Below are 27842 nucleotides of genomic sequence, written 5' to 3'. Positions count from 1 at the left end.
AGAAAAAATTTTGCAGTGCCTAGTCTGAGTCCTGAGATAGATTTCATTTTTAACCTCTGTAATCCTGTAGGTCTCCATGCAAATATAGACCTTCTCCGGTATCAGTCTTAATAAAGCAAGTTTGATTACTTAGCTTCCTAGATTAGAAAACCACAGAATTTATTGTAAGATAAAATTGGGTATGACTTTGAACAGGTTAGTGGCTAAAAGTCATAAACACCAACATTTTTTATTTCAAGCATATATATCTTCCAAATATATATTCTCAATTTAGAGCTATTGTTTTTTTTGCAGATAGCAATTTAGAAAAAGATGAATCCTTTTTACCTCTGAAGTAGAATATATTTAAATAGTTAAGAGATAGCCAAGTAAAAACCATTTTATAATTGCTTGCTTTTGTTGAGGTTTCAAATTGCAACTGGAATTGCTAAATATATGGACAGCCTTCCTCCCAAAAGTGTTATTTTAAGTAAGAATGTGGCAAAATCTCATTATAGATTTAAATTTCTTTTGTTCATGTGCACCATTTTACAACTATACAAAAGCAGCCATTAGTAATGGAAAAAAAAAAATTTGGTGTTTTGAGATTGCACAATAAGGTGACTCATTTGGTAACCAAAATTATTAAAATTTGTGAATCTATTTGTATAAACTGGGCACTAGATAACAAGTATGTTTGCAATTGGACACATACATTGAGAGAAATAAGGTAAGGTCTACCATTTTTATGCACAATAATAAACAGCTTTCATTGATTTTTTTTTTTTAAGATTTTATTTATTTATTTATTTGAGAGACAGAGATCACATGTAGACAGAGAGGTAGAGAGGGAGAGAGGAGGAAGCAGACTCCCTGCTGAGCAGAGAGCCCGATGTGGGGCTCGATCCCAGGACCCTGAGATCGTGACCTGAGCCGAAGGCAGAGGCTTTAACCCACTGAGCCACCCAGGCACCCCAGCTTTCATTGATTTTATCAGTAGATTTTCCTTAATACAGATAGCTTCTTACTCTTCTGCTTTTAGAGTAGATTTTGTGTCTTTCTCTTCTGTATCCAGTCAGTAATAATTTGAAGCCAGACTGAATGCTCTCCAGAGACCATGCAGCCCACGCTTGCCTTGAGAGCCTGGTGATTTACTGGCTCCACGTTGGAGAGATGACCTCTACAATTACTGTAGAAATCCAGTGAAAAGTGAAGTGAGCTCACTGTAGAAAGATTTCAAGCATTGAAAAAACTTGCCTTATTTGGTAAATGTGGTTAACTGACCCCAGCTGGTAATGTTGGTGAGCTCATTGTGAGATGTATTGTCTCTTTAAGCCAAATTCTTGAATTTTTTTTTTTTTTTTTTTATCCATTAGAATTACAATGCCAAGTGGTATTGTTTAGTTTTTACTGATGTGTCAGGGACTAAAATCTGAAAGGACAGTATTCCCTTTTGAGAATTAAACTCAAATGCATTGACACTTTGAAAAATTTCTATATGTATTTTCTGATCTGTTATGTTGTTTCCTTAGCTATTGGGAAATTTTGTTTTTAGTTTATTCCTCAAAGAACAAGACTACTTTAGGAAAGAAATTCGTATGTACTGTGGGGCTTTACTATAATACTCATGTAAGACTATTCTATACATTAGAATTTTAGGATGGAATCTCTCAATTCATTTTCTTTAGTTACCAGATAGCACTTGATGTTTAGAAAAGAAAGATTTTAGCCTCTCATGGCTTCTCCTTAAAATTCCTACTTTAGGTTTGGTTGTATTCTGAATTTGGCTTTTCAGTGAGTGTTTTGTTTTGGAGGAAAAAGCGTAGATTTTGAGTCAGATTGTCCTTGGTTTTGAATCCTGGCTGTGTCATGTGTGAACTTGATAAACTTCAGGACAGCTACTTATCTTTCATGCCAGTAAAAGATGATAACTATTCTTCCCCGGATTTGTGAGGGTTAATGTTTGTGTGAAGGTGCCTCGTACAAAATCGATGCTTAATTAATGAATTTCTGATTCATTCTATCCAGACTAACTGCAGCTTTTCCTTGGCCTCACTTTTAAACTGTCTCTTTTGGATAATATTTATAGAACCTGGCTGATTTTCTCTGCCTCATCGTTAATTTTCCATGTGGTAACAAGAGAGACCATGTTCTCCATATTCTTATCATTCAAAATGTAGTTTAGCAGCCCAGCTAGGAATTTATTAGAAATGCAGACACCTTGGTCACACTCTTGACCTTACTCAATCAGTATCTTCATTTTAATAAGATCTCTGGTTGATTGAAATGCACAGTGAATTTTGAAAAGTACTGCTATGTATAACTTCATTGGGCTCCGCAGGTCTAATAAGTGTGGCCCTCACTATGTTGGAGATTAGCCCTGGGTTTGAAATATTTGAATGACCTCAAAGAGGTGTGACTCAGGAGAGGAATGGGAAAGAGGTATTTCTTTCCCCTTCTGTGCTTACCTGTCAATTCTGCGCATATGTGAACTTGTATCACGGTACCACCATCATCTCTATCTAGACTGTAATTATAAACTCCTTTAAGAAAGATAATCTCTTCTTTTCTTTTTTTTTTTTTAATTTGGGTAAAGATAGTGCTCATGAGTATTGCTGTGTGTTTCTTGGGGCACAGGATGACAGACTGGTATCATCATTCCTTTTTGGCTGATTCCCATCTTCCACCCTTAATTTCCCATCTGCTTTGCCACTTAAATTTTTGTCAGGCTTTGAGCCAGTGAATTCTGGTTGTTTTTGTTTTGTTTTGTTTTTAAAGATTTTATTTATTTATCTGACAGAGAGAGAGATCACAAGTAGACAGAGAGGCAGGCAGAGAGAGAGGGGGAAGCAGGCTCCCCGATGAGCAGAACCCGATGCCAGGCTCCATCCCAGCACCCTGGGATCATGACCTGAGCCAAAGGCAGAGGCTTTAACCCACTGAGCCACCCAGGTGCCCCATTCTGGTTGGTTTTAATTGCTTTCCTCCTGCTAGCCATACTATAGTAGCCTTTTCTTCCCTTCCTTTCTAAACCGTGGACAATACCTCTTCTCCTCACTTCCAGCTTCTTTATGGATCCTTCAGATCTCCTTCATCTTTTACAATTTCATTTCTGTTCTCATTTTGGTTTTTGGGTAATAAAGTCTTTGGCAGAAGGATTAAAATCTACAACAAAAAATTGGGAGCTCAAATTACAAGATCTCTTAGCCTGGGACCCCCATGGATTTTCGTGGTCACTGAACCCTTATCCTGGTCAGCACACAGCCTTTGAGCTTGGCTCTAATTTATCTTTCTATATATCAATCTTCATCTCTCGATTGAACTCTTAGAAGACAGATTCTGCATTCATTTTGATATCCCCACTCCCTGGCACAGAGTAACACAGTGTAGATATTGGTATTGTTTATCATGTCTGTTTGCACATTAATAGCAAAATTCCAAAGACTAAAGGGGCTGGATGCTTGATTTGTGAAGCTGCATAAGGAAGAGTATTAATAAAAACATTTAGTAAGTCCAGAAAGAGGGACAGGTTTCATCATTGGGGTCTAGAAGAAGAAAGACAGAAGTCTTTGTGGGGTGCTTGAATAACCCAAAAGGTGAGTATGGGTCTCATGCTGCCATATATTTTTAAGAAATAATATCTGGGATAGTTTATTGTGTCTGGACAATTTTGAACATTTTGATGCTAGTAATAACACTTGTGACAACAATCTGTACAGTTAGTTTTTTATCCTTAAAGTTCGTCTTATGAGTAATGCTAACCTTAAGCATAATTAGAATGAGAACTCAGATGGCGGATATTTCTCCCACTTTGATTTCATTCACTTGTACCATATGGTCATGTCATACATGTGGTTTCCCTGTATAGCTACATGATAGGATATAATGTGCAGTTGTTTAGTGTCTGGATAATAACAGAACCTGCCAGCCTGGGATTGGAATCCTTTGGTTTTCTTTAGTTACTGTAAATTGTTCGAGTTATCATTTCAGCAAAATTTACAACAGTAGTGATTAAAACTTAAAACTCTTTTAAAAGCAGTTAGGTTTTTGTCATTGATGGTGGTGGTTTAACATAAGCCACATCAGTCCTTTAGCTCTGTTGTCCTAAAAATCCAATCCAAGTTTTCTTTCTTCAACTCTGTTGTATTTGTTATCAGGTTCAGCTTCATTTAGAAGCTACAAATTTATTTTTGTAAATAATCTTATAAGCCTAATAAACGCAAAAGCTGTTGAAGGGAATCATTTGCCACTAGCCAGCAAATTGGTCCAAATACGTTACACAGAAGCCAAAATGGAATCATTTGTTGATGAAGTCACAAAAATAAAAGTTCCATTGGTAAAACAAAAAAGCTGTAGTACTTTCCTGCTATTTAACTCAGGTTCTGTCTCCCTACCTCCCTCAATTTCTTTTCTGTTAAGGCTTAGCTATAGGGAAATTTATCATTCATGTTTCAGGATATTTTTAAATCCTTCCTGGGCATTCCTCTGGAGAACTAATAACCAGACAAAGGAATTTCTGGATTCAGTAGAGATTTGGAATTTTCTTAGGGTACAAAGAGAGCTGAATTCTACTGGAAGCCCACACCTGAGTATGAATGCTAAAAGCAGTGAATCTTGGAATTGCCAAAGTGGGTAGAGAGCCTGGGTAGTTCTACAGCAGTGAAAAATTGGGAATTTTTGGATTGCATATCATTTGGGTAAGTGTCCTTGTAGATTCAAATCCAACCAGTTCTTCTCTTCTGGTCTTCCATGACCATGAGCCTGAGATATGGGTGCACAGGTTGCTTGTTTCAGAAAATATTTCCTTCCTCACTGGCTATATGGCAGATACCTAGTTGCCAGATTAGATCTGGCAGCATGCAAAGACAACCTTGTCTATATATGAGGCAGAATTTATTAAATAATGGAGTTGGGATATGGATTCTGACAGACTCCAAGACTCCCTTCTTTTCTCTCTGCTATGCCTTGTGGTACTAGCTTGAGGAAAATAACCATTTTCCCTTCAATCCTGACAGGGTATAAATTAAGGTAAACAGTCCAAAGACTGGGTCCTCTGATTTCATCAATTTAGTTGCAGCCAGAGAGTTTAGGGAACCAAGTGTATTGGTAATATTACATTGAGTTGATTTCCTATAGAGTCTTATAGAATCTTTAATGACAAGAAATCAGGTACCTGATTCTTCTAAGGCACATGAGACAAATGAGAACAGATAGCAATCTACTGACATGTATTTTTTTTTTTAAAGATTTTATTTATTTATTTGACAGACGGGGATCACAAGTAGGCAGAGAGGCAAGCAGAGAGAGAAAGGGAGAAGCAGGCTCCCTGCTGAGCAGAAAGCCTGATGCGGGGGTTCAATCCTAGGACCCTGAGGTCGTGACCTGAGCCAAAGGCAGAGGCTTAACCCACTGAGCCACCCAGGTGCCTCTTTTTTTTTTTTTTTTTTTAACATACCATCAAGCACTTAATTCTGATACTACCTGGAAAATAGTGTGAGATTCCATAGGTTAAATAGTCAATCCTATACACCCAACCTCCCAACCCCCAACTAAAGATGCCAGTTACAAGTCCAGTGTCACCTTTACTTATGACCTATTGGCTATGGATTGGAGCTTCTCATGACTCATGCCTTGGATTTGATTAATTTGCTAGGCAGCTCACAGAACTCAGAAAAACATTTTACTTATTAGACCATTAGGTTATTATAAAAGGATTTAACTCAGGAACAGCCAAATGGAAGAGATGTATAGGGCAAGGGATATGGGAAGGGGTTGTGGAGCTTCCATACTCTCCCAGCACCTCCATGTGTTCAACAAGTGTACAAGCTTTCCAAATCTCCTCTTTGTGTGGTTTTATGGAGGCCTCATTACATAGGCACAGTTGATTAAATCATTGGCCATTGGTGGTTTAATTTAGTTTCTAGGCCCTTTCCCTTCCCTGTAGGTTGTGGTGAGGACAAGAGGGTAGGACTAAAAATTTTAGTCCAATAATCACATGGGTGGCTCCACTAGCATCCTGCCCTCCTCCTTGGGGGCTTTTCAAAAGTTGGAAGTGTTGGAGATAAGACCAAAGACAGATAGAAGTCGTGCATTCTGAAAGGCCTTGTTTGCTTTGCTAAGAGGTTTAGACTTTGTTCTTTAGCTTTGGGGAAGCGTTTACCTAGAGGTACATGCTAGAAAGAACTGTGTTCTAGATTAATTATTCTAGCTAAAGTATGGATAACAGAAGGACCAACACCTGCAAGGAAGACCAGATAGGTATTAATTAGTTTATCTGGAAGACCTCAAAGTCCAAAATTATTGCATTAATTTTGAAATATATTTTATTTTTTTCTTCTTGAATTAGTGTTTTTCTTTTTTTATTATGTTTAATTAACTGATATATAATACATCATTAGTTTTTGATGTACTGTTCAACAGTTCATTAATTGCATATAACACCACATGAAATATATTTTAAAACTTTATTCTACTTCTGTATTTTGGAGGCAAAAATCATAGATAGGACCAATGGATGTAGATTTTTTTTTTTTTTTTTTTTTTTAACGATTTTATGTATGGGGCACCTGGGTGGCTCAGTGGGTTAAAGCCTCTCCCTTTGGCTCAGGTCATGATTCCAGGGTCCTGGGATGGAGCTGCATTGAGCTCTTTGCTCAGCAGGGAGCCTGCTTCCCCCACTCCCCTTCCCACACCCCTGCCTGCATCTCTGCCTACTTGTGATCGCCGTCAAATAAATAAATACAATCTTAAAAAAAAAAAAAAAACGATTTTATTTATTCATGAGAGACAGAGAGAGAGGCAGAGGAAGAAGCGGGCTCCATGGAGCCCGATGTAGGATTCGATCCCAGGACCCTGGGATCATGACCTGAGCTGAAGACAGATGCTTAACCAACTAAGCCACTCAGGCGACCTGGAAATACATGTTTAAGGAAAAGGAGGAGTCTGAAAGAATAACAGGTTTCCTGATCTCAGTTCATGGAGTAACCATAAAAATGGCCTAATTTTTTTCTAGCCAGAAACCTTCGTCATTTTTTATGCCTGACATCACCCCTCATGTTTATACAGCCACCAAGTCATGAAAAATTTATTAAATTGGTATCTTTGTACTTATTCCTGTATTGTCTTATTTCAGACCCCAATTATCTCTTACTTACACTTTCCCCTTAAATGCTACCTTTATTTTGCTTCCAGAGGAATCTCCCTTTATAAAATAAGTCTGATCTTTCTCTGTCCCAGTGAAAAAATTATCTCTGAATAAAGTAAACATAGCGTCTAGAGTTTAAAACTTCTTAGGATATACAGAAGAGTTTGGCAACCATAATTTATCCCTCAAATTACTTTTTTGGTTTTAGCCCATGTCTTAATTTACATTGGTCATGAGCTAGTCATCACTGCTGTATTTGATTGTTTTGTTTTGTTTTGCTTTGCTTTGCTTTGCTTTGTGTCTTCCCTACACTAGACTACGAGGGCCTCAAGAATAGGCAGTATATCTTATTCATATATGGGCCTTAGTGTCCTGAGTACTTAGTATCATTGAATAAATCAGGATGTTTGTGGGGAAAGATAACCTTTCTTAGATGATCCCCAGAGAAAAGCACTAAAAGGAAAAATATATAGTAAAATGTCCTGAAGTGAAAGCCTTATGTAATATGAACAGAGAAACAGGGAGAGTTGCGACAGTCAGGTACCTTGAAAGATAAGGCTTTCTCTGTATGTATTTTGGAACTAGCACGATTGGGGCAAGCTATCTATGCCCTGGGAGTAGGATGTTCTGAAAACAGATGATTTGACTGGTAGCTCCTTATCTGTATCACATTTTAACCAATAGCAGTCTGCTTCTTGAGTATTATATTTCCTAATTAGTCAGTAATACTGGTTCAAGTTCAAACAAGTGGTGCTGTAGGCTTATCTCTAATTCACACTGCAAAATCTGGTGTTTAGGCCTAGAAAGCATGATAAAAAAGAAGCCGTCTTTGTAAATACAAATGAACTATGGGTGGTATCTATCTAGAACCAAATGAAGAATGTGAAATTCATGAAGAAGACCTTATAGCAGCTTCTAGGAAAGTGTTAGTATGTCAGTTTTCAGTCAGTCATCATAATTGTCAAATTTTGTCGAGTTAACTATTGATTTTTGTCAGACCTTAGAGGTACATTTTATTTCTGGGTTTCCATATATCATCTGTGACCGAGCTCTCGGGAAGAGAGAGCTGGTTTACTTGGTCACATTTTATTGTTATTACCTCATGTCTACCAGCATAGTCAGGTATATTAAGTAGTTTAAAAATTCTTCCTTATACTAACCTAAATAGCTCAGACTCAGCCCACTTCCTTCTATTTCTTCAACTGGAGATGGAGAACAGGTGGTTACCATACGACACATTTATATTTTAAAAGCAACTAAAAGAACTTGTAAGTTATTTCCTTCACCTTAATTTCCCTCCTCGTGCTCATCAGAGGTTCGCTACAATGCCAGGAACATTTGAATAATATGATTTCCATGAAGAGTTGAGAGATCATTTTATGATAAATGACGGAATGCTTATTCAAACAACACTGCTCTTTAGAGAAACATTTAGGAGTGTGTGTGTGTGTGTGTGTGTGTGTGTGTGTGTGTGTGTTTAAAGGAATGGAGTCTTTGGGTTTTAAATTTTATCTTTATATTACTGTAAATTAATTTCATTCAGATGTTCCTAATCTGTGATTGAAGTTGGCCTACATGATATGGAGAGAGAATATTTGGACTATAGGAAAGAGCAAATAACTTTTATTGTTAGCCTTTGCATTAAAATGAACTTTCGAATTAACTTTAGAATATTGTTAATGATATATAAAATAGATTAAGTTGGACTAAAACTTTCCTTTTTACTTATTTGAAATAGGCCACAGGGAATGACCAACAGTCCATACACAGATAAGGTGAGGAAAAACAGAGAATCACAACCAATTGACAAATAGTACAGATGGTTACTCAATTCCATTTAATTAACTGAAAAGAAAATTAGTATATCCTTTAATATAAAATTGATCTTCCATTGAGTGATTGGCATCCTTGGAGATATATTTCAATCTATGAAAATCATAATATCTAAATATTTATTTTTACGGTTTGGTTTCTTAATGGTTGGAAGAAAGAATAATACAGATTATTGGTAATTATTAATTTTGCATTTCTTGTGACTGCAAAACTAAGCTTTTAAGAATTACTTTTGCTGGAGTGCCTGGATGGCTTAGTGGGTTAAGCATCCAACTCTTGATTTCAACTTAGGTCATGATCTCAGGGTTATAAGATGGAGCCCTACTATGCTGGGAATACAGGCTGCTTAAGATTCTCTCTCTTCCTCTGACCACCCCCCCCCAAATAATTACTTTCGCTAATTGTACTTCATAAATATCCTAGTAAAGCATAACTGTATTTCTTAAATTAAGCACTGTGCACAGTTGATGGAAAAATTTATTTTAGCCTTCCCCATTGTTCATTTTCACAACTTAATTGTTTGAATCTTAAAACTGCATTTAGAGGGGCAACTGGGTAGCTCAGTCATTAGGCGTCTGTTTTTGGCTCGGGTCCTGATCCTGGGGTCCTGGGATAGAGCCCTAGGCTTCCTGCTCAATGGGAAGCCTGCTCCTCCCTCTCCCACTCCCCAGCCCCCCGCTTGTGTTCCCTCTCTGACTGTGACTCTCTGTGTCAGATAAATAAATAAAATCTTAAAAAAAAGAAAACAACTGGATTAAGATTGTCATTAAAAGTACTTGTTAACTATTTCTTGGAAAATAATGAGTAACTTCATTGTGAGGAGTTAAGTGCACATTTTATTAACCAAAGTCTGTTTTTTTTTTTTCCCCTGGTATTTTTGTTAATATAAGAATTAATCCTTGTTTAAAAGTGACAGTTTTGAATTTTAGGATGGTTGTATTTCAGTGAAAATAAAGACTTTTCAGTCATCCATATTTCTACTTTTATATTTTGAAGAAGTGTCTGAATGTATTCTACCAAATAGTCTTTCAGTATATTTCAGTTTAAGAAAATTAGGTGTGACCGGCCCTTGCTTATTTGGCATAATTAGTAACATAGTCTAGACTTGAGTGAGTTGTAGGAATACTAGTGTTGGTAACTTCACATGAGACAAGATAGTGACTCTAGACTATATAGACTGCATTTCCCAAGTGTTCTTATTATTTTTTATATAGCAAAGGGACTTCTTGATTATAAAGAACATGATATGTAGCTAATTAAACTTCAGGCACAAATAGCACTGAATGCTGAAATTGTAAAGTAAAATATTTTTAAAAATGTATTTTTTGTGAATGAAAATTGTGCTTTGTTCTTAAGTCTGTGGCTTAAACTGTGAGACTTGAAAGCGCCAACTGGTAGCACTACCATCCAGACTGACAATCTTTAGAAGCAGCAGCCTTCTGAGAATTCTCTCTTTCCTTTAAGCTTTTCACTGTTCTCATCAGTTAATATGGAATTTTGAAAAAGGGATTTTTGCCCATGAAGTACAAAACCCCAAGCTTAATAAGGCAAATGAGCAGACAAGAGAGCACTGACCAAAGTGCCAGAGTAGGTATTTCTTACAATCTCCACCTTCCTAATTGTTAATGTTTATCTTGGTGCAGTAGGGATTGTTTGCCAGTAGCCAAGGCCATACCACCAGTGACTGCATTTAGAGGGGCAACTGGGTAGCTCAATACGAACCTTCCAAAGTATTTCTTATGGTGGCTGTGTTGGGAAAAGCTTACATACTGCAACTCCAGAGAATCATCTGTTTTGGGCTTCAAGTCATCAACTACTTCTTTATGCTGTATTTGCTTCCAGAATGTTTGATCTGAAGTTGTGGAATCCCAAATCTTTAATATGTGGCAGATAAGGTGACTAAGATCCCTGAGTGGTCAAGTGTTTAGGATAGTACAACTAGTAATAAAACCCAGAGGATAGCTATGACTGACAGTCATAGTTTCACAGAATTGGCTGATCATAAGTCATTCATTCATTCATTTACACAATGGACTATTTTTTTTATGTGGGAGGTACCACATTAGCTTATAGTCTAGTCCAGGATTCTTCAGCCTCAACACTGTTAATATGTTGGGTTGAATCAGTCAATCAAAACCAATGTCTGTCTCCATCTCTTTGTTTCTCTCTCATCTTTATGCAAATTAGATATTATACAGAAATACCTGCAATAGTTCAGTTTTCTCCTGGAACTATCCTTTTAAAAGCACTACTCTTGGGGCACCTGGGTGACTTAGTCTGTTAAGCACCTACCTTTGGCACAGGTCATGATCCCAGTGTCCTGGGATCCCCTGAGCAGGGAGCCTGCTCTCCCCTCCCTCTGCCTCTACCCCTTTCCCCCTTTGTGCATGCTCTCTATCTCAGAAAAATAAATAAAATCTTTTTATTTTAGAAAAAAAAAAGGCACAAAAAAGTGCCTTTTTTGTGCCTTTAAAAAAAAAAAAAACAACAAAAAACAAGAAGAGGTTATCCCAAGGGTAAAAGTCAAAGAAGAAGAGCAGAGGAGGTGAGCAGGGAGGTCATTTTACAGTGCAGGTTTGACCATGTTTTTCCCCTTGGGGGAGGAAAGGTTGAAGGAACAGGAGCTCTGAGTAGTTTTGGAAGTCTTCTAGAAGCTGCCACCAAATGCTTCTGGTTATATTCATTAACAAAAACTTAGTCTGATTTGCAGCAGAGGTCTTGTTGTAGTGGAGTGCATTTGGGTCAAGTATAGAATGGAACTGGCAGATAAATCTTGCTTAGAAATGTCCTGAGGTGTGGGCGCCTGGGTGGCTCAGTGGGTTAAGCCGCTGCCTTCGGCTCAGGTCATGATCTCAGGGTCCTGGGATCGAGTCCCGCATCGGGCTCTCTGCTCAGCAGGGAGCCTGCTTCCCTCTCTCTCTCTGCCTACCTCTCTGCCTCCTTGTGATCTCTGCCTGTCAAATAAATAAATAAATAATATTAAAAAAAAAAAAAAAAAAAAGAAATGTCCTGAGGTGTTGTGTTGGTTTTGTAAATCCTGAGTAGAGGTGTGCCATATTACCTGAGCATCTGGCTGTGTTTCCTCCTGCTTTTGTGGTTAGTTGAGTAATAAACACTTATATTTTCCATCCTCCTTCAATGTCTATCTTTCCTATTGCCCTCACTTTTGTTTACTAAGAATTGCATGCAAGCTTATAGCAGGCAAGCTGTGCCTCAGGCTTGGTTTTCTAGGAATTTTGGATTAAAAAAGTATTATGTTAATATTAATTAATTTCTTTTTTTTTTTAAGATTTTATTTATTTATTTGACAGAGAGAGATCACAAGTAGGCAGAGAGGCAGGGAGAGAGAGAGGAGGAAGCAGGCTCTCCGCCAAACAGAGAGCCCGATGCAGGGCTCGATCCCAGGACCCTGGGATTATGACCTGAGCTGAAGGCAGAGGCCCTAACCCACTGAGCCACCCAGACGCCCCTAATATTAATTAATTTCTACTTGTTATGGCTTTCAACTCCTTTTTCGGTTGGATGCAGTGTTTGTTATAAGCAGTTTTGGTCATAGTCTTATCTCTCCACATTTGTTTTTCCTTCCATATTTTCAGAGCTTTTTGAATTTTGTGACTTAGATTTTTCTTTAAGTCCTTTGTCATCCAAGAAAAACAGAGACATTTCAGTGCTGGCATGAAGAAAAGATTTGGGTTACTTTTAATTAGGAAATCCCTAAATTTACCGAATGTAATTTTCCAGATATCCTGCCTTGTATGCAGAGTTGTGTAACCTTAGGGTTTTTTGTTTTTTGTTTTTTGTTTTAATTTATTTTCAGTGTAACAGTATTCATTATTATTGCACCACACCCAGTGCTCCGTGCAATACGTGCCCTCCCCAATACCCACCACCTGGTTCCCCCAACCTCCCACCCCCGCCCCTTCAAAGCCCTCAGATTGTTTTTCAGTCTGTCATGGTTCACCTCCCCTTCCAATTTCCCTCAGCTCCCTTCTCTCCATCTCCCCATGTCCTCCATGTTATTTGTTATGCTCGACAAATAAGTGAAACCATATGATAATTGACTCTCTCTGCTTGACTTATTTCACTCAGCATCATCTCTTCCAGTCCCGTCCATGTTGCTACAAAAGTTCAGTATTCATCCTTTCTGATGGAGGCATAATACTCCATAGTGTATATGGACCACATCTTCCTTATCCATTCGTCCGTTGAAGGGCATCTTGGTTCTTTCCACAGTTTGTTGACCGTGGCCATTGCTGCTGTAAATATTGGGGTACAGATCTGTATCTGTTTTCACTACATCTGTATCTTTGGGGTAAATACCCAGTAGTGCAATTGCAGGGTCATAGGAAAGCTCTATTTTAAATTTCTTAAGGAATCTCCACACTGTTCTCCAAAGTTTCTGCACCAACTTGCATTCCCACCAACAGTGTAAGAGGGTTCCCCTTTCTCCACATCCTCTCCAACACATGTGTAACCTTAGGTTTACCCATAGTGTCATACCAGACCCCATTACATTATAGGTACACCCAACATTATCCATCCTCCTGATTCCAATCTTCCCTGCCTTCCCATTGTCAGAGAAGATCAACAATTGAAAACAACAAAAAACTTTAAATAGTATTCTCCCTCTCCCAAGGTCTAAAGTAACATTAGTACCTTGTCTGCTTCTTCTTGTCTTTCATCCTCTCTTCTCTTTGTCCCTGTTTCATCCATTTGTTCCCTTTACTGTTTCTTAGTGCTTTAATTTCCCTCTAAACTTGAATCCCACAAGTTTCAGTAAGTTGTGTTTTCATTTAGTTCAAATTATTTTAAAATCTCCTTTGAGATTTCTTTTAGCCAAGTATCATTTAGGAATGTATTGTTTAATCTCTGAGTATTCTGTAATTTTTCTCCCAGCTATCTGTCATTGATTTCTAGTTTAATTCCACTGTAGTCTGAGAACAAGCATTTTATGATTTCTATTCTCTTAAATTTGCTAAGATGTGTTTTATAGCCCAGCATGTAGCCTGTCTTGAGAAATGTTCCGTGTGAGCTTGAGAAGAATGTGTATTCTGCTGTTGTTGAATGAAGTGCTCTATAGATGTCTATTATGTCCAGTCAGCCGGTGGTACCATAGAGTTTCACGGTCTCACTGATTTTTCTGCTTGCTGAACCTGGCCATTTCTAATAGATGGCTGTGGAAGTCTCCAAGTATGATAGTGGATTCACCTATTTTTCTTGCAGCTCTATTATTCTCTCATATTTTGATGCTTTGCTGTTAAGTGCATACACATTAAGAATTAATGTCTTTTGAAAGAACTGGCTTCTTTATCATTATGTAATGCTCCTCCTTATCCCTGATTTTTTTTTTTTTTTTTTTTTTTTTTTTTGCTTTCAAGCCTGCTTTTTCTGAAATTAATATAGCTAATCTTGCTATTTTTTTTATTAGTGTTAGCAGGGTATATCTTTCTCTATTCCTATACTTTTAATGTATATGTTTTTATATTTAAAGTTGGCTTCTTATAAACAATATATAATTGAGTCATTTTTTGATCCTCTATGACAATCTGTTTTAATCTGTGCATTTAGCCCATTGATGCTTAAAGTGATTGTTGATATAGTTGCATTAGTATCTACCATGTTTGTTATCTTCCATTTGTTGCTGTTATTCTTTGTTTATATTTTTGTCTCCTACTCTTTTTCTGTCTTTTCTGTTTTATTTGAGTGTTTTATAGTATTTCATTTTCTTTCCTTTCTTATCATATCAGTTATACTTTCTTTAAAACTTTTTTTACTGGTTGCTTTAGAATTTTCAATATATATTTATAACTAATCCAAATCCACTTTCAAATAATGCTATACTGCTTCATAGATAGTGCAAATACCTTATAATAACAAAATACTGCTAATTCCTTCCTTCAGTCCCTGTACCATTGCTGTCCTTCATTTCAGTTATACATAGACAAACATTCTGTATGCATACAGAATTGAATACATTGTTGATCCTATTATTTTGAAAAAGCTGTTATTATGTAAACTCAGCTGAGAATAAGAAAAATAAATTTTTATTTTACCTTCTTTCTGTGATGCTCTTTCTTTGTATGTGTCCCAGTTTTTGACTATATCATTTTACTTCTTCCTGAAGAACTTTTAACATTTCTTACAAGGTGTGTCTACTGGCAACAAATTTTCCTCAGTGTGAGAAAATCTTTATTTTGCCTGAACTTTTGAAGGAGAATTTCAGAGGTTGTAGAAAACTAGATTGGTTGGGATATTTTCCTCCTGTACTTTAAATGTTTCATTCTATTTTTTTTTTTTTTTTTAACTTGCATACTTTCTGAGGAGAAGATGGTTGAAATTCCCATCTTTGTTCCTCTAGATAAGGTGTTTTTCCTCTGGCTTCTTTCAAGATTTTTTTCTTTATCTTTGATTTTCTGCAGCTTGAATGTGTAATGTGTAGGTATAGTTTTCTTGGGTGCTTCACCTACTTGGTTCTGAACTTTCTAGATCTGTGGTTTGATGTCTGATGTTAATTAGAGAAGATTCTCAGTCATTATTGCTTTAGCTATTGCTTATTTCTTCTGTTTCTTTTTGTAGTTGTCCCACAATTCTTAGATGTTCTGGTTTTTGTTTGTTCTTGGATTTTTTTTTTTTCTCTGCTTTGGAAGTTTCTATTAATAAACATTTAACATTTAAAATTTCTATTAATAAACATTCTTAAGTTTCTTTGCTCAGCCATGTCCAGTTTACTTCCGAAGACATTCTTCATTTCTGTAACAGTGTTTTTTATATCAAGCATTTGTAATTTCTTCTAGAATTTCCATCTCTACTTATTACTCATCTGTTCCTGCATGTTATCTACTTTTCCTTTTGAGCCCTTAGCTCAAATTAAAAACAAAAAAACAAAAACAAAACAAAACAAAAAAAAAACCCTTTTGGTCTAGTGAATGCTAACATTTTTGCCAACATATCTGACTCTATTTCTGATACTTGTTTTGCCTCTTCACACCCTATTTTGCCTTTTAGCATGTCTTACAACCTTTTTTTTTGAAATGGGGCATGATGTATGTGGCAAGAGAAACTAGGCCATTACTATGTTAGTAGTGAGGTGTGAGGAGGTCCTAGAACCGGTGAACCCATGCTCCTGGAATGTGAACTTTGCCAGTGCATCTCAGTTTGCCCCCCAGCTCCTTTCTTCTCTGCCTTAGATGAGACAGAATGGCTAGAGGGTGTTGGAATTAGACATTTGCCTTCCCGCAGGTCTTTAATGCTAGTATGGGGGTATCTGGGTGATTCAGTCAGTTAAGCAGCTGCCTTGGCTCAGGGGGGGGTCCTTGCTCAGTGGGGAGCCTGCTTCTCCCTCTCTCTCTGACCCTCCCTCCTGCTCCTGCTCTGACTCACACATGCCCACTTTCTTTCATATGAATAAATAAAAAAATAAAAAATTCTAAAAGAAAAAAAAAAAAAACCCAATAAGTAGAAACTGGTAAAATAGTTTCTCCCAAGAAGAAGAGAATGCTCTGGCATATTTTAAAATGGTTATTTCTCTGTATATACTGTAGGCAGCAGGAGGGGATTTTTCTCTATTCTTGACTGTGAGAATTTCTTTGAGCTCCTAGTATAAAACTAACAAAATTGTGTATGGGGAGGTTGGGTGGGGGGAGCTGTATGAGTGGGCCCCCTGGGATTTTTACCTCTTAGACTTACATATTGAGCTTCCAGCAATTCTCTAATTAATTACAGTTCATGTTTTTCTACCCCAGTATAGATTTCCAGGGGGATTTCTGCTCCAGTAAATTATGATTCTCTGTATCTGCCTAGCTGGACCTCTAAATTTGGGGGCAGTGGTTTGTCCTGTGACCTTATTACTCTGAAACATCTAAGAAGATTTATTAATCTTTCAGTTCGTTCAGCTTTTTTACTTCTTAGAACAGGACAGCAGCAGCTGAGCTCCTTATACCCTGGATCAGAAACAGAAGTCTTTCTCTACTCTCTTAATCTCCTCTGCCTCCTTCCTCAGACACCCGCCTCCCTGCCCCACCCTGGCCTTTTTCTTAAGGAGAATGGAGTTAAAATGAAGTGCGATAGTCTGCATTTTCAAGCTTCTCCAGGCTGCATTTCACTGTGTAAATAACATGGGCTTTGGAACTAGGTGACTGATTTCAGTTAGTTATTCACTCTGTCCATTATAAACTCTGTGATCTCATTCAGATTGCTTTTCTTCTCTGATAATGTTTTCATGTTTGTGAAATGAGGATACTTACTTTTACCTTGTAGGGTTTGCATGTGGAGCTCTGGTATGCAAACTACCACTTTGCATTCACTTAAGAAAGATGGGTCCGTTTTTTCAGTTTTCTTCTCAGCTTTAGTCAGCCTGAGTAGCAGTACCAGTTGCAAAATGGGGATTTCATAAAGGCTCAAATTAATGAATTCATAAAAAAACTAATTTGTGAGCAAGGTTTAGCATACCCATAGAAAATTTTCTCCCCCGTATTCTAATTTCTATCCCTTTCTTAGTACCCTTTTAACATTTATATTTCTGTACCTCTTCATATATATATTCTATATATTCCCACTCTGCAAGTTAGTTCCCTATTTTCCTCCTATTTTTAGATTAAATTTAATTTTTGAATGTATACAAAGTTTTTTAAAATTTAGTAATGTGTGAAGGTTGATAAATTATAAAATACATCAGCTTCCTACCCCATCTCTCTGCTCTGAACTTCTGTTCCACAAAGTCAAGCACTTTTAATTCTTTAAACTATTTATTTTACATTAATTTCCATTTTCCTTAATAATAAACTAGTATATTTTGCTTTAATTTTAGACATTATTAGATTAATTTACCTACAATGGAATATGAATATTACACACTTTTACTGCATTACAACCACGCTACTCCATATATATTTCTGCTCCTGCCGTCCTCCAAATATATAGTCAAATTTTTTAAAACTAGTGGTCAGTGTTTATATAATACTGAAATTATTGTTCATAGGTAAGCCATACCAAGTTCTATGATTACATTTTGTTTCTTGCATGTTTTTTTCCTTAGAGTTAATAATTGGCTTGCTCGTAAAATCAGCATAAAACTCTCTTTTCTCAAAAGCATAAACATAATTATAAAACATATCTTAGTATGTTTGAACACATTAGATACATTTGTTTTATTTATTTATTTTTAAGGAGTCATTCCTCCTGAAACTCTCATTTTAACTGGCTACTTTCATAGGTTTACTAGTTCATCCGTTTTCATGGAAGTTCATATTATTTTAATTCTGGGAATTCCCTCTGCCCTTTTGAACTGTTTTCCTAGATTCTGTGTTTTGGTTTTTGGTTTATTCCTTCATTTTACTGTAGCACATCTCTCACTATCTTTTTGAGAAATGGTACATATATAATATTTTTTAATATGTTTGTAAATATTTTTATTCTACCTTTAAATCTAGAGTGCCATTTCAAGTGGATATAGTAAATCTAGATTAGAATTAATTATTCCTCAGAATTTTGAATGCATTGCCCTTTTGTTTTTTAATTTCCTGTGATGATGTTGTGGATTCATTATTCTGATTTCTGATCATTTTTATTTGACTTCTGTTTTTAGGGTTTTTTTTAATCCATGGGTTTATAATATTTTATGATGATATGTCTTATGGGCATTTTCTCATTTATTGTGCTTTGTACATACTGTGACATTTTAATATGGAAAAATTTTTTCTTAGTTTTAGAAATTTTCATCTATTATTTTTTAGGTAATTTTCTCCTGACACTTTTGTTTTCAGTAATTCTGTCAGTCAGATGTTGGGTTTCCTGATTAATTTCCTTTTTTATCTATTGTCCTTTAGTTCACAGCCCTCTCTTGTTTTATTCATTTACTCATACCTCATTCTCATTTTCTTCCTTACCCAATAACCATTCCTATAAGTTTAATATGTGTATTTTTGTTTTTTTGTGTTTTTGTAAAATTGTTACCATTTTGTATGCATGCCTTTTTAATTTATGTAAATGAATTAGTGTTACTTACCTGTTTTGTGTTCTTAAACTCAGAATTATGTTTTAAGATGCAACAACATTTAATATTTACTTCTTTTTTTTTTTTTTTTTAAGATTTTATTTATTTATTTGACACAGAGAGACATGGTGAGAGAGGGAACACAAGCAGGGGGAGTAGGAGAGGGAGAAACAGGCTTCCCCCTGAGCGGGGAGCCAGATGTGAGGCTCAGTCCCAGGACCCTGGGATCATGACCTGAGCTGAAGGCAGACGCTTGCTTAAGCACTGAACCACCCAGGTATCCCTTAATATTTTCTTCTGATTTTTGCCAAGCACTTCATGGTTTGAATCAAGTCCATTTTATGTCCATTAATGAATATACTAGCTATCTTCCTGTCCCCACAGAAGCATATCCTCATTTGTGTTTATGAACTTTTTGTGTTCTTAGGGCCACTTAGTAGTGCAACATCTCTCTTTAGAAAAAGTCTGCACCACCATACTATTCTGCCAGTAATATATAAAGGCTCCTGTATCTTCATATATACTCAATGTACATACACATGTAGCATTAATTAACCTTCTAATTCTTGTCAGTATCTGAGACAATGTGATATCCCAATATTTTAATTTGCTTTTTTCTTAATTACTAATGAGTTTTAACAATTCTTCATATGCTTGTTACCCTTGGACCTTCCTCTTCTGTGTCTTACACCTTCATATCCTTCATATCTATTTCTGTTTTTTTAATCATTCCAGTTTGTAGACATTATTCATAAAGGCCAATATGAAACCCTTGGTCCTTATGAGTTTAATCACGTGGTAGTGGTAGTGGTGGGGTAATTGGAAATGAGGAAGATGTGGTGAATTATAGTGTGACAGCTGTCCAGAAGGGAGACCTTTTGGAATGTTTATGTTTCAGCATATTGAGGAGGAAGGACTTGGTGGACAGTGTTTCGGGAGACTGGGAATGGTTGGATAGCCTTACCACAGGAGGGACATTGCTGTGTGAGGTATACTAAGATTCTCAATAACCTTGGTTTCTGGTTACCAGGAATCTCCTGGGCCTTAGGAATTTCCTAACTGCTAAGTTTCCTACAACCATGCAGCATGTGGTCATAATATCCTAGCATCTGGCACTTTGGGACTTAGAGATGATGATGTCGCCCTGGACTGCTGTTCTAATCAGTGAGTAAATCCAACCATCAGAAGAAGAAGTCTAGCCAGGATTGGTATTCAGTGCTATAACTTATCCTCTCAATACCTAGCACAATGCCAGTTATAAGAAGTCTACGTACTTTTGAATAAGGAATTTAGCTATTTGTTTTAATTATAATTCTTTCTATTTTTTAAAAAAGATTTTATTTATTTATTTATTTATTTATTTGACAGAGATCACAAGTAGGCACAGAGGCAAGCAGAGAGAATGGGGGGAGCAGGCTTCCGCTGAGCAGAGAATCCGATGTGGGGCTCAATCCAAGGACCCTGAGATCATGACCTGAGCCAAAGGCAGAGGTTTAATCCACTGAACCACCCAGGCACCCCTATTCTTTCCATTATTATTTCTACTGCTCTGCATTCACTTGAAGGATTTTTTCATAATATACGCAAACTGCTTATTAGCTAATAGGTGTACTAACACCATGACATAATTAGTTGCATGGGAAATTTCACAGTATCTTGGTTGATAATTATAACATTGAAATAGTCTTAAAATTTGATGTATAAATCCTAAACTAAATACGTGGTTTTTGTGTTCTTTTTCTTTTTCATTTTTTTTTTAGAGAAAGAATGAGAGCAGGGTGGGGAGCAGAGGGAGAGAGAGAATCTTAAGCAGGCTCCATGCCCATGTGGAGCCGGAAGCAGGGCTTGATCTCACACCCTGCGATGATTACCCGAGCTGAAATCAAAAGTTGGATGCTTAACTGACTAAGACACCTAAGTACCCCATGTGCTCCGGTTTTTAAAAAAGAAATATAATATTTTTCAAACTTTTTATTTTTAATAATTTATATCATGGCAACATTAAAAATAAACATTGCTGACATTGTTTAAACAAAACTTTGCAGTGATCTATAGAAAAAAGTGCAATTAGATAACATTTTGAGAATTTGTGTTTGTGATTTTCTAAATGTTGTGGTAGATTCTGTTCTTCATCTTTGGTACCCTCTTGTAGTCATTGGAAGGGATTGGTTTGGCTTTCTTTTAACAATTATGTATAATTTCATGTTTTTTATTTTTATATTTGGAACTATATGGTAGAGCTATAGTTTTTATAATTATTTGACTTTTTTTTTTTTGGCTATATACAGATTTGGAGTAAAATTGACACTTGGAGTTTCCCTCCCATTCCTTACTTTACTGTGTAAAGTGAGGGTGTGGCATAACCACTGTTGCTAATCTTAGAAGCTAAGATATAATATGGCCACTGTGCTTAGAGTAAATGTAGTGTCATTTGAAAAGCAGATTGATTGCAGATCCAGAACTTACCTTATACTTTTGCCAGCTAAAATTGGGTTTGGGGAATAATTTGCTATTTTGTATGATCTCCTTTTTAAATTTTATAATACATATACTCACATGCATCCAAACATCACACATATATACATACATATATATGACTTCATTTTAAATGATTACCTAGTCCAAAGACCATTAACTGGATTTACAGAAAATGTAACACTATAGTGGAGTCTCCCTTTTTGAAACATGCTGTGACAATGAGACAGGAATCACATATAGCATTTAATAAAGACTCATGGGTATTTTTCTTTTGTCTGCAGCATTTGTTTCAGAGCAAATTTTTAGCTTGATATCCAGAACATACAACTCAAAGAATAAGCGTAGCTGTGTGGTATTAAATGAGTAAGTCCAAATGAGACTTGGCTTCCATGAGGAGTATATCATGGCTTTTGGGACAGATGTGAATTTCAAGGAGAAATGCTCTTTGTTTTTAAGAACATGCTTCCCTACATTATAGTTGTCCTTGTGGCCTACTCAGCTCTTTAATTTTATGCTAGATCTAAGTGTGTTTTTGTTTTCTACATCACTGGAATCTTTGAGTAGATCTTTTTTGCTGGCCTGATGGTGTGAAGCACTAGGGTTTGAATAAGAGTCCAGGAAGTGCTCTGGGAATGATTTTTGTATTGCCAGGAATGCTGACGTGTTGGCACTGAATTAATGTTTCCAAAAATGCCATCAAACACTCAACGGAAAACAAAGATACTAGTGTTGTCACTGCAGCTGTGTTCTCTTCATCCTTACCCAGTTTCTTCTATGCATAGCAAAGAATTTTAAGTCCCCTAGCACAAGAAAAAAGTGAATCAGTCTTGTGTACTATACTATAATGCAATCGGTTGCCCCCCAGTATTTGTGCACATTGTGATTGAGTTAAACTATTTGTGTGGAATTGTCCCTGGTATCAAGGATATTTGTTTTTTGTTTGTTCGTTTGTTTGTTTTTAAACAAATGGAATATCTGTGAGGGATTGTGGTGCCCAGTGTAATAAGAGGAAGAATTTCACTTTTTCATTAAATATTTATCGAGCACTCTCTCAAATACTCAGTTTGAAGGAGGATAGGGTATATACATAAATTTCTCTGCTACAGTGTCAGACATGAACACCATGAGAAATCCATGTATAAAGCTCTATGAGTATTCAAAAGGGAATACTCTGGTTTCTCTTCAGATCGTATAAATCTTTCGCCTTTTACAAAAGGGAGAAAGAGTTGATGGAAGGGACTTGTGAATGAGGCTTGTATGAGTTGGATACTAAAAGTGGTTGTAACTTGAATATGTAGAAATTGGAAGAAATGAGCATTTATGTCAAAGGAGAGATGGCCAGGAAAGAAAAAAGCAAAGGATCTCAAAAGTGCTAGTGAGAGAGCCTTTTTGACAGGTTGACTGGGCAGGTCAATTGTGTGCTGGAAATGCTGGATGAAAAAGTAAACTCCACTGAGAAAATGGTGAAACGTTCACCGAGGTATCTTGTTACAACTGTAGAGAGGACAAGCTCTTCCCTTCCTAACCTTGGATTTCCCCGCTTCCTTTTGGGTCTGCTACTCCACATTTTGTAATGTGAGTTTCTCAGTAGACCTTTTTTTTTTTTTTTTTAAATGTAAATGCCACTCTTTGTGTGTGTGTGTGTGTTTCTCCTAGTAGGACCACGTTTTGTCCTAATGTAATGAAAATCCTTTGGAGATTTTGAATTTTCTCATTTATAGGTCTAGTAGTTGAATTTACAAACATATTAGAACTTCTTAAATGGTCCAAAAGTGACTTGAATTTTTGCAGTACAATCCTACTTGCTCTTCCCATTCAGTGTAATTTTATCAGTTAACCTTCTAAAGTTCTATATTTGGAACTAGATCCTAGTGGGTTAAAAACATCAAAGGTGCCAGTGGATCAAAATAGAATTTCTTGGATCTATCAGTCTCAGTCTGACAACCTCAGATAATGTGAAAAACAGGTGAGAGCCCTGCTTCTCTTATCCCTTTCTCCTTTCCTCCCCTTCTCCTGTCCCTCTGTACAATTATCCATCTATTTTCTTAAAAATTTTCTTTTTTTTCCAAATATATATTTATTTATTGTTATATTAGTCACTATAAAATACATCATTAGTTTTGATGTACTGTTCCAAGATTCATTGTTTACATAAACACCCAGTGCTCCATGTAATATGTGCCCTCCTTAATACCTATCACCAGACTCACCCATCCCCCCACTTCCTCCCTTCCAAAACCCTTAGTTTGTTTATCTGAGTCCACAGTTTCTCATGGTTTGGATTTTCTACTGATGTACAATACAGTGTTATATTAGTTTCACATGTGCAACATAATGATTTGACACCTGTATACAGTATGCTGTGCTCACCACAAATGTAGCCACCATCTGTCACCATACAACAGTGTTATAGTACCATTGTCTATATACCAATGCTGTACCTTTCATCCCTGTGACGTAATTTATTCCATAACTGGAAGCCTGTTATTTGCTACCCCTCCAAAGTATGACACACTTCATAAATTTGTGTGTCATCCTTGCACAGAAGCCGTGCTAATCTTCTTTGTCTTGTTCTAATTTTAGTATGTGCTGTTGTGAATTGAGCTCATTTCTAACTATTTTTTTTATTAAACTCTTTCAAATACTTAAGCAAATAATGAAGTAAAGAATTATGTATAATAATCATAGAGCTTGCTAAAAATAATAATTTGTGAACCTCTGGATGGTGAAAATAGGAATTTACATTTTGAATAGGCTTAAAAATACTTGACTGTTATTAAAGTGGTTCAGGCATTATACTTCCAGAAACACTAAAATAAAAGCAAGTAACAGTATTTATTTGGCCAATGAATTTTATGTCTGATTACCTAGTATTTACTTTATATGGACTCATAAATGGAAAAAACAAAAAACAAAAACAAAAAAACTTGCCTGGTTTGGGACACCTGGGTAGCTCAGTCTGTTGAGCATCTTACTTTTGGTTTTGGCTCCGGTCATGATCACAAGGGTCCTGAGATCAAGCCCTGTGTTGGTCTCTATGCTCAGTGCAGAGTCTGCTTGAGATTCTCTGTTGCTCTTCCTCTGCCCCTCCCACTTGGGCTCTCTCTCTCTCAAATAAGTAAATAAATTTTAAAAATGAAACAAAAACCCTTACCTGGAGGATAACATATTTATAGATAGAGGAGTTTATATGCCCAGGATTTTATTCCATTTGCATTTGTATAAGTGTGTGCCACAGGATGAAATGTAGAGTTGTCCTCCTCTTCCACAAAAGGCCAGCCTGGTTACAGTTTTCCCTATAAATCAATGTAATTTTGGGAAATTTTAGGGAAAAGCAAAGGTCAGCTATTATAGTTATGATAAGTATATGATAAAGATGTCGCTAATCTTTTTGGTTTGACTTTGAAACATCTTATTTCATTATTTCATGCTGCCAGCTTTTAGAAGTCCATTTTTCACCATCAAGAATGAATTGTTTGAAATATCAGGTATCTTTTTGTAGCTGTGAAATAGTGATTCCTTGAAAAGAGTCTGTGAGCAGTTCTCCAAACTGGTCACATATTAACTCACTGACACCACCAAAAAGCATAAATGAGACATTTTCTCTTGGCCCTGTCTCAGACTTACTAGATCAGAATCTCGTGTTAAGAATTAATTATAAAGTTCTCAGAGGGATTCTACTATAGCCAGCCTGCCTCCCTCCGTACTATATAGTTCCACGAACTTCTTTGAGAATATTTGAATACATTTGAATACATATTTAAATTACTTGTTTCACATTCTTTTTCATACTCCATCAGGTTTTGTGCTTAGGTAGAGCTCACTAAATCTTTATTAAATACTTGTATTGGACATTTGATGGGAATGTTAAAAAATCAGTTTTATTCTCAAATTAGAATGTTTTGTTGTTATTGTCATCTCCTAGGATGGAAAGAAGAAGTTTGACAAGGAGAGTGAAAAGTACTATTCTATTCTTGATAAACATTTAAATTTATCTGCAAAGAAAAAGGAATCTCATTTGCAAGAGGTAAGCTTTTCCACTTGAATTGTGAACAGGACATTGGCATTAAGTCATGTGAAGTCCAAATTTCCAAAGGTGGTAGTATCTCAGAATCTGCAACTCTATAATAAAAAAAATAATAATAGGAGTTAATTGAGCACTTACAATGGACAGACACTGTGCTGAGCATTTCACATGCTTTATGACCCTTAATATTAACAGTTCTAAGTAAAAGATTAGTTATTTCCTGCAATGATGAAAAAGAATGAAATAAGATTTTTTTTTTTTCCTCCTTGGGTATATTTTCAAAGGGAGGACCTACAAAAATGATGGAATATCTTTTTTTTTTTTCTTTTTAAATATCTACTTTTAAGGAGTTGCTTTTGCATTAGGGGTAAAACAGACAAAATTACATGTTTTAAAATCTCTAAAAAAATTAAAAAATAAAATTTCTATCAATTTCTTAAAAAACAAGTCAGCAGAAATTTTAACTGCTATGCATTTAAACAATCAATTTCTTCTTTTTTCTGAAATATTTATTCTCATTGGTAGTTTTTAACTATAACTAATAAAATTGAGGAGTTCTTTTACTAAGTCATAGTACAGTTGCAGTACATGATGAGCTACATTAAAAAAAAAAATGGACCCTCTTGCCATTATGATCTTGGCATCAATAAAATCTTGAAACACAGTGCATGGACATCAAACCCAGCATGGTTGGGAGTTGTTGAGCTAGTTCACCGGTTGCTCCTTACTCTAGACCTTTGCAAGGAATCTTATTCTGTGCTGAGTCTCCTCCAGTATCTTCTTTCTCTTCTGTCTGTACTTCTACATATCATAGTTAAGAACCTCTTTCAAATGCCTCCTCTTAATCTTTCTAGTAAAGGTATAAACCTTACTGAACTACTTGTCAAATTCAACCTGGTTCTCTGTTTTCCTTATTCCTTTTTTTATTTACCTTACCTCCACATTTACCCACCAGGCATACTCGACAAGTTAGAATTTGGATGCAGTGAGCTGGAGTCAAAAGGCATGGGAGGTTGTTTTTACTTCTGTTTCTTTTTTTTGTACTCTTATGTTCTTATTGAGGGGACTGAATTTCTTTATTTAAAAACATTTTTTTTAAAGTTTAATATTTGGAATATTTGTTATTTGAACATGTGTTCATGATAAATAATATCTTGTTATTAGTGCCTATTATTGAAATAGGATATATTAATATCCAATTTGTGCTGAGGAAAAGAATTTCTGGCTAAATTGAGATGGAGAAAAACTATCATTAAGATAAGTCATGTTTTGAGTTTTCATAGACATATCTAATCTTATGAAGTACTATGTTGTAACTTAATATTATGTTCACAGGTTCCAAACTTCTTAAATGCTTATGTACCTCTTTGGGCATTACACTACAACAAACTTAGGAAAGAATGCATTGCATAGATATAATCTGGTGAAGAAAGTCTCACCTAATTATCATCAATACACCACTATTTGCCATGCCAAGGGCTATGGACAGGTGCAATTTTAAAAATACAGTGCCTCTAAAGCAATGGTGCTTTTTAGGGTCTCTAAAGGGTATATGTTTTTCAGATTCTTGGTGAATATGAGAGACCACACTTAGACATTGCTTAAATCATCAAGCAAGTGCTAACTTTATCTTAATTTAAAAATCCCCTGGAGGATATACTTCAGTTTTCCTTGACAACCTAACTCTATATTTAATATTAGCTTGTTAGTGACCCCCGATTCCTTAGGCTATGGTAGAAAATAATATCTGTTCTGGTTCTATATTTACTTGGAGCCTGGGAAAACCTATAGTATGCTTAGCAGCATTCTCTACTTGCCCCACACATGCAGGCACATACTTCTTTTCCAGGAGCTGTAGCCCACAACACAAATTGTGCCAAAGTGGCTCCTCAGAGCATGGAATGTAGCCAAGAAAGTATGTGCCTTGTTTTGTTTTGTTTTTTCCCTCTGCCCTTCCAAGAATCAAACCTGTTGTAGGGAGATGCTACCATACATGTGTTTAATTCTGTAACCTCTCTTCCTTTCCAGAGCAGCTCTGGTTCTTCTGTCAGCACCCTGCTTATTTTTTTCAAAAAGATTACTCTGTGCCTTCTCACCTGCAGAGCGGAATCCTTGTTGATTTGTTCATGGAAAATAAGTGGTTGTCCATTTTTAGGACTGAAGTAGGGGTCAGTTTGTGTTGATAAAGATACAAGGCCATCATATAGATGAGTCATTGGAGTAAGCAGAATTAGAACTAGACTTGTTAAGATTATAGACTTTATAGACTTTATAGTGAATGAAAAGAAGTAATATTTGATGTGTAATTGGACAATGTCTTTCTAAGTATGAAATAACAGGAAGAGATCACATAAAGGAAATGTAGAAAGACCAGAATGCATCAAAATAAT

General features: G+C 36.1%; 1 protein-coding gene and 1 non-coding gene across 4 annotated transcripts in view; one reads left to right on the top strand and one right to left on the bottom strand.

Moving 5' to 3' along the window:
• The window catches only part of ARHGAP42 (Rho GTPase activating protein 42), a 293252-nt gene that overhangs the window by 159580 nt on the left and 105830 nt on the right, over positions 1 to 27842 (top strand). For all 3 annotated transcript variants that reach the window (XR_004289597.1, XR_004289598.1, XM_032360563.1), the window contains exon 5: positions 25351 to 25452. Coding sequence is in view for 1 of the 3 variants with exons in the window: in XM_032360563.1 (XP_032216454.1) it covers positions 25351 to 25452 (102 nt within the window). In the remaining 2 variants the exon portion in view is untranslated. The remainder of the gene's footprint in view (positions 1 to 25350; positions 25453 to 27842) is intronic.
• Positions 23926 to 24030, bottom strand: LOC116600419. Its single transcript, XR_004289632.1, has one exon. It is a non-coding gene; the product is annotated as a U6 spliceosomal RNA (small nuclear RNA).

Source organism: Mustela erminea, chromosome 9, assembly GCF_009829155.1.
Source record: "Mustela erminea isolate mMusErm1 chromosome 9, mMusErm1.Pri, whole genome shotgun sequence".
Taxonomy (NCBI): domain Eukaryota; kingdom Metazoa; phylum Chordata; class Mammalia; order Carnivora; family Mustelidae; genus Mustela; species Mustela erminea.
This window is presented reverse-complemented; position numbering and strand designations above follow the sequence as displayed.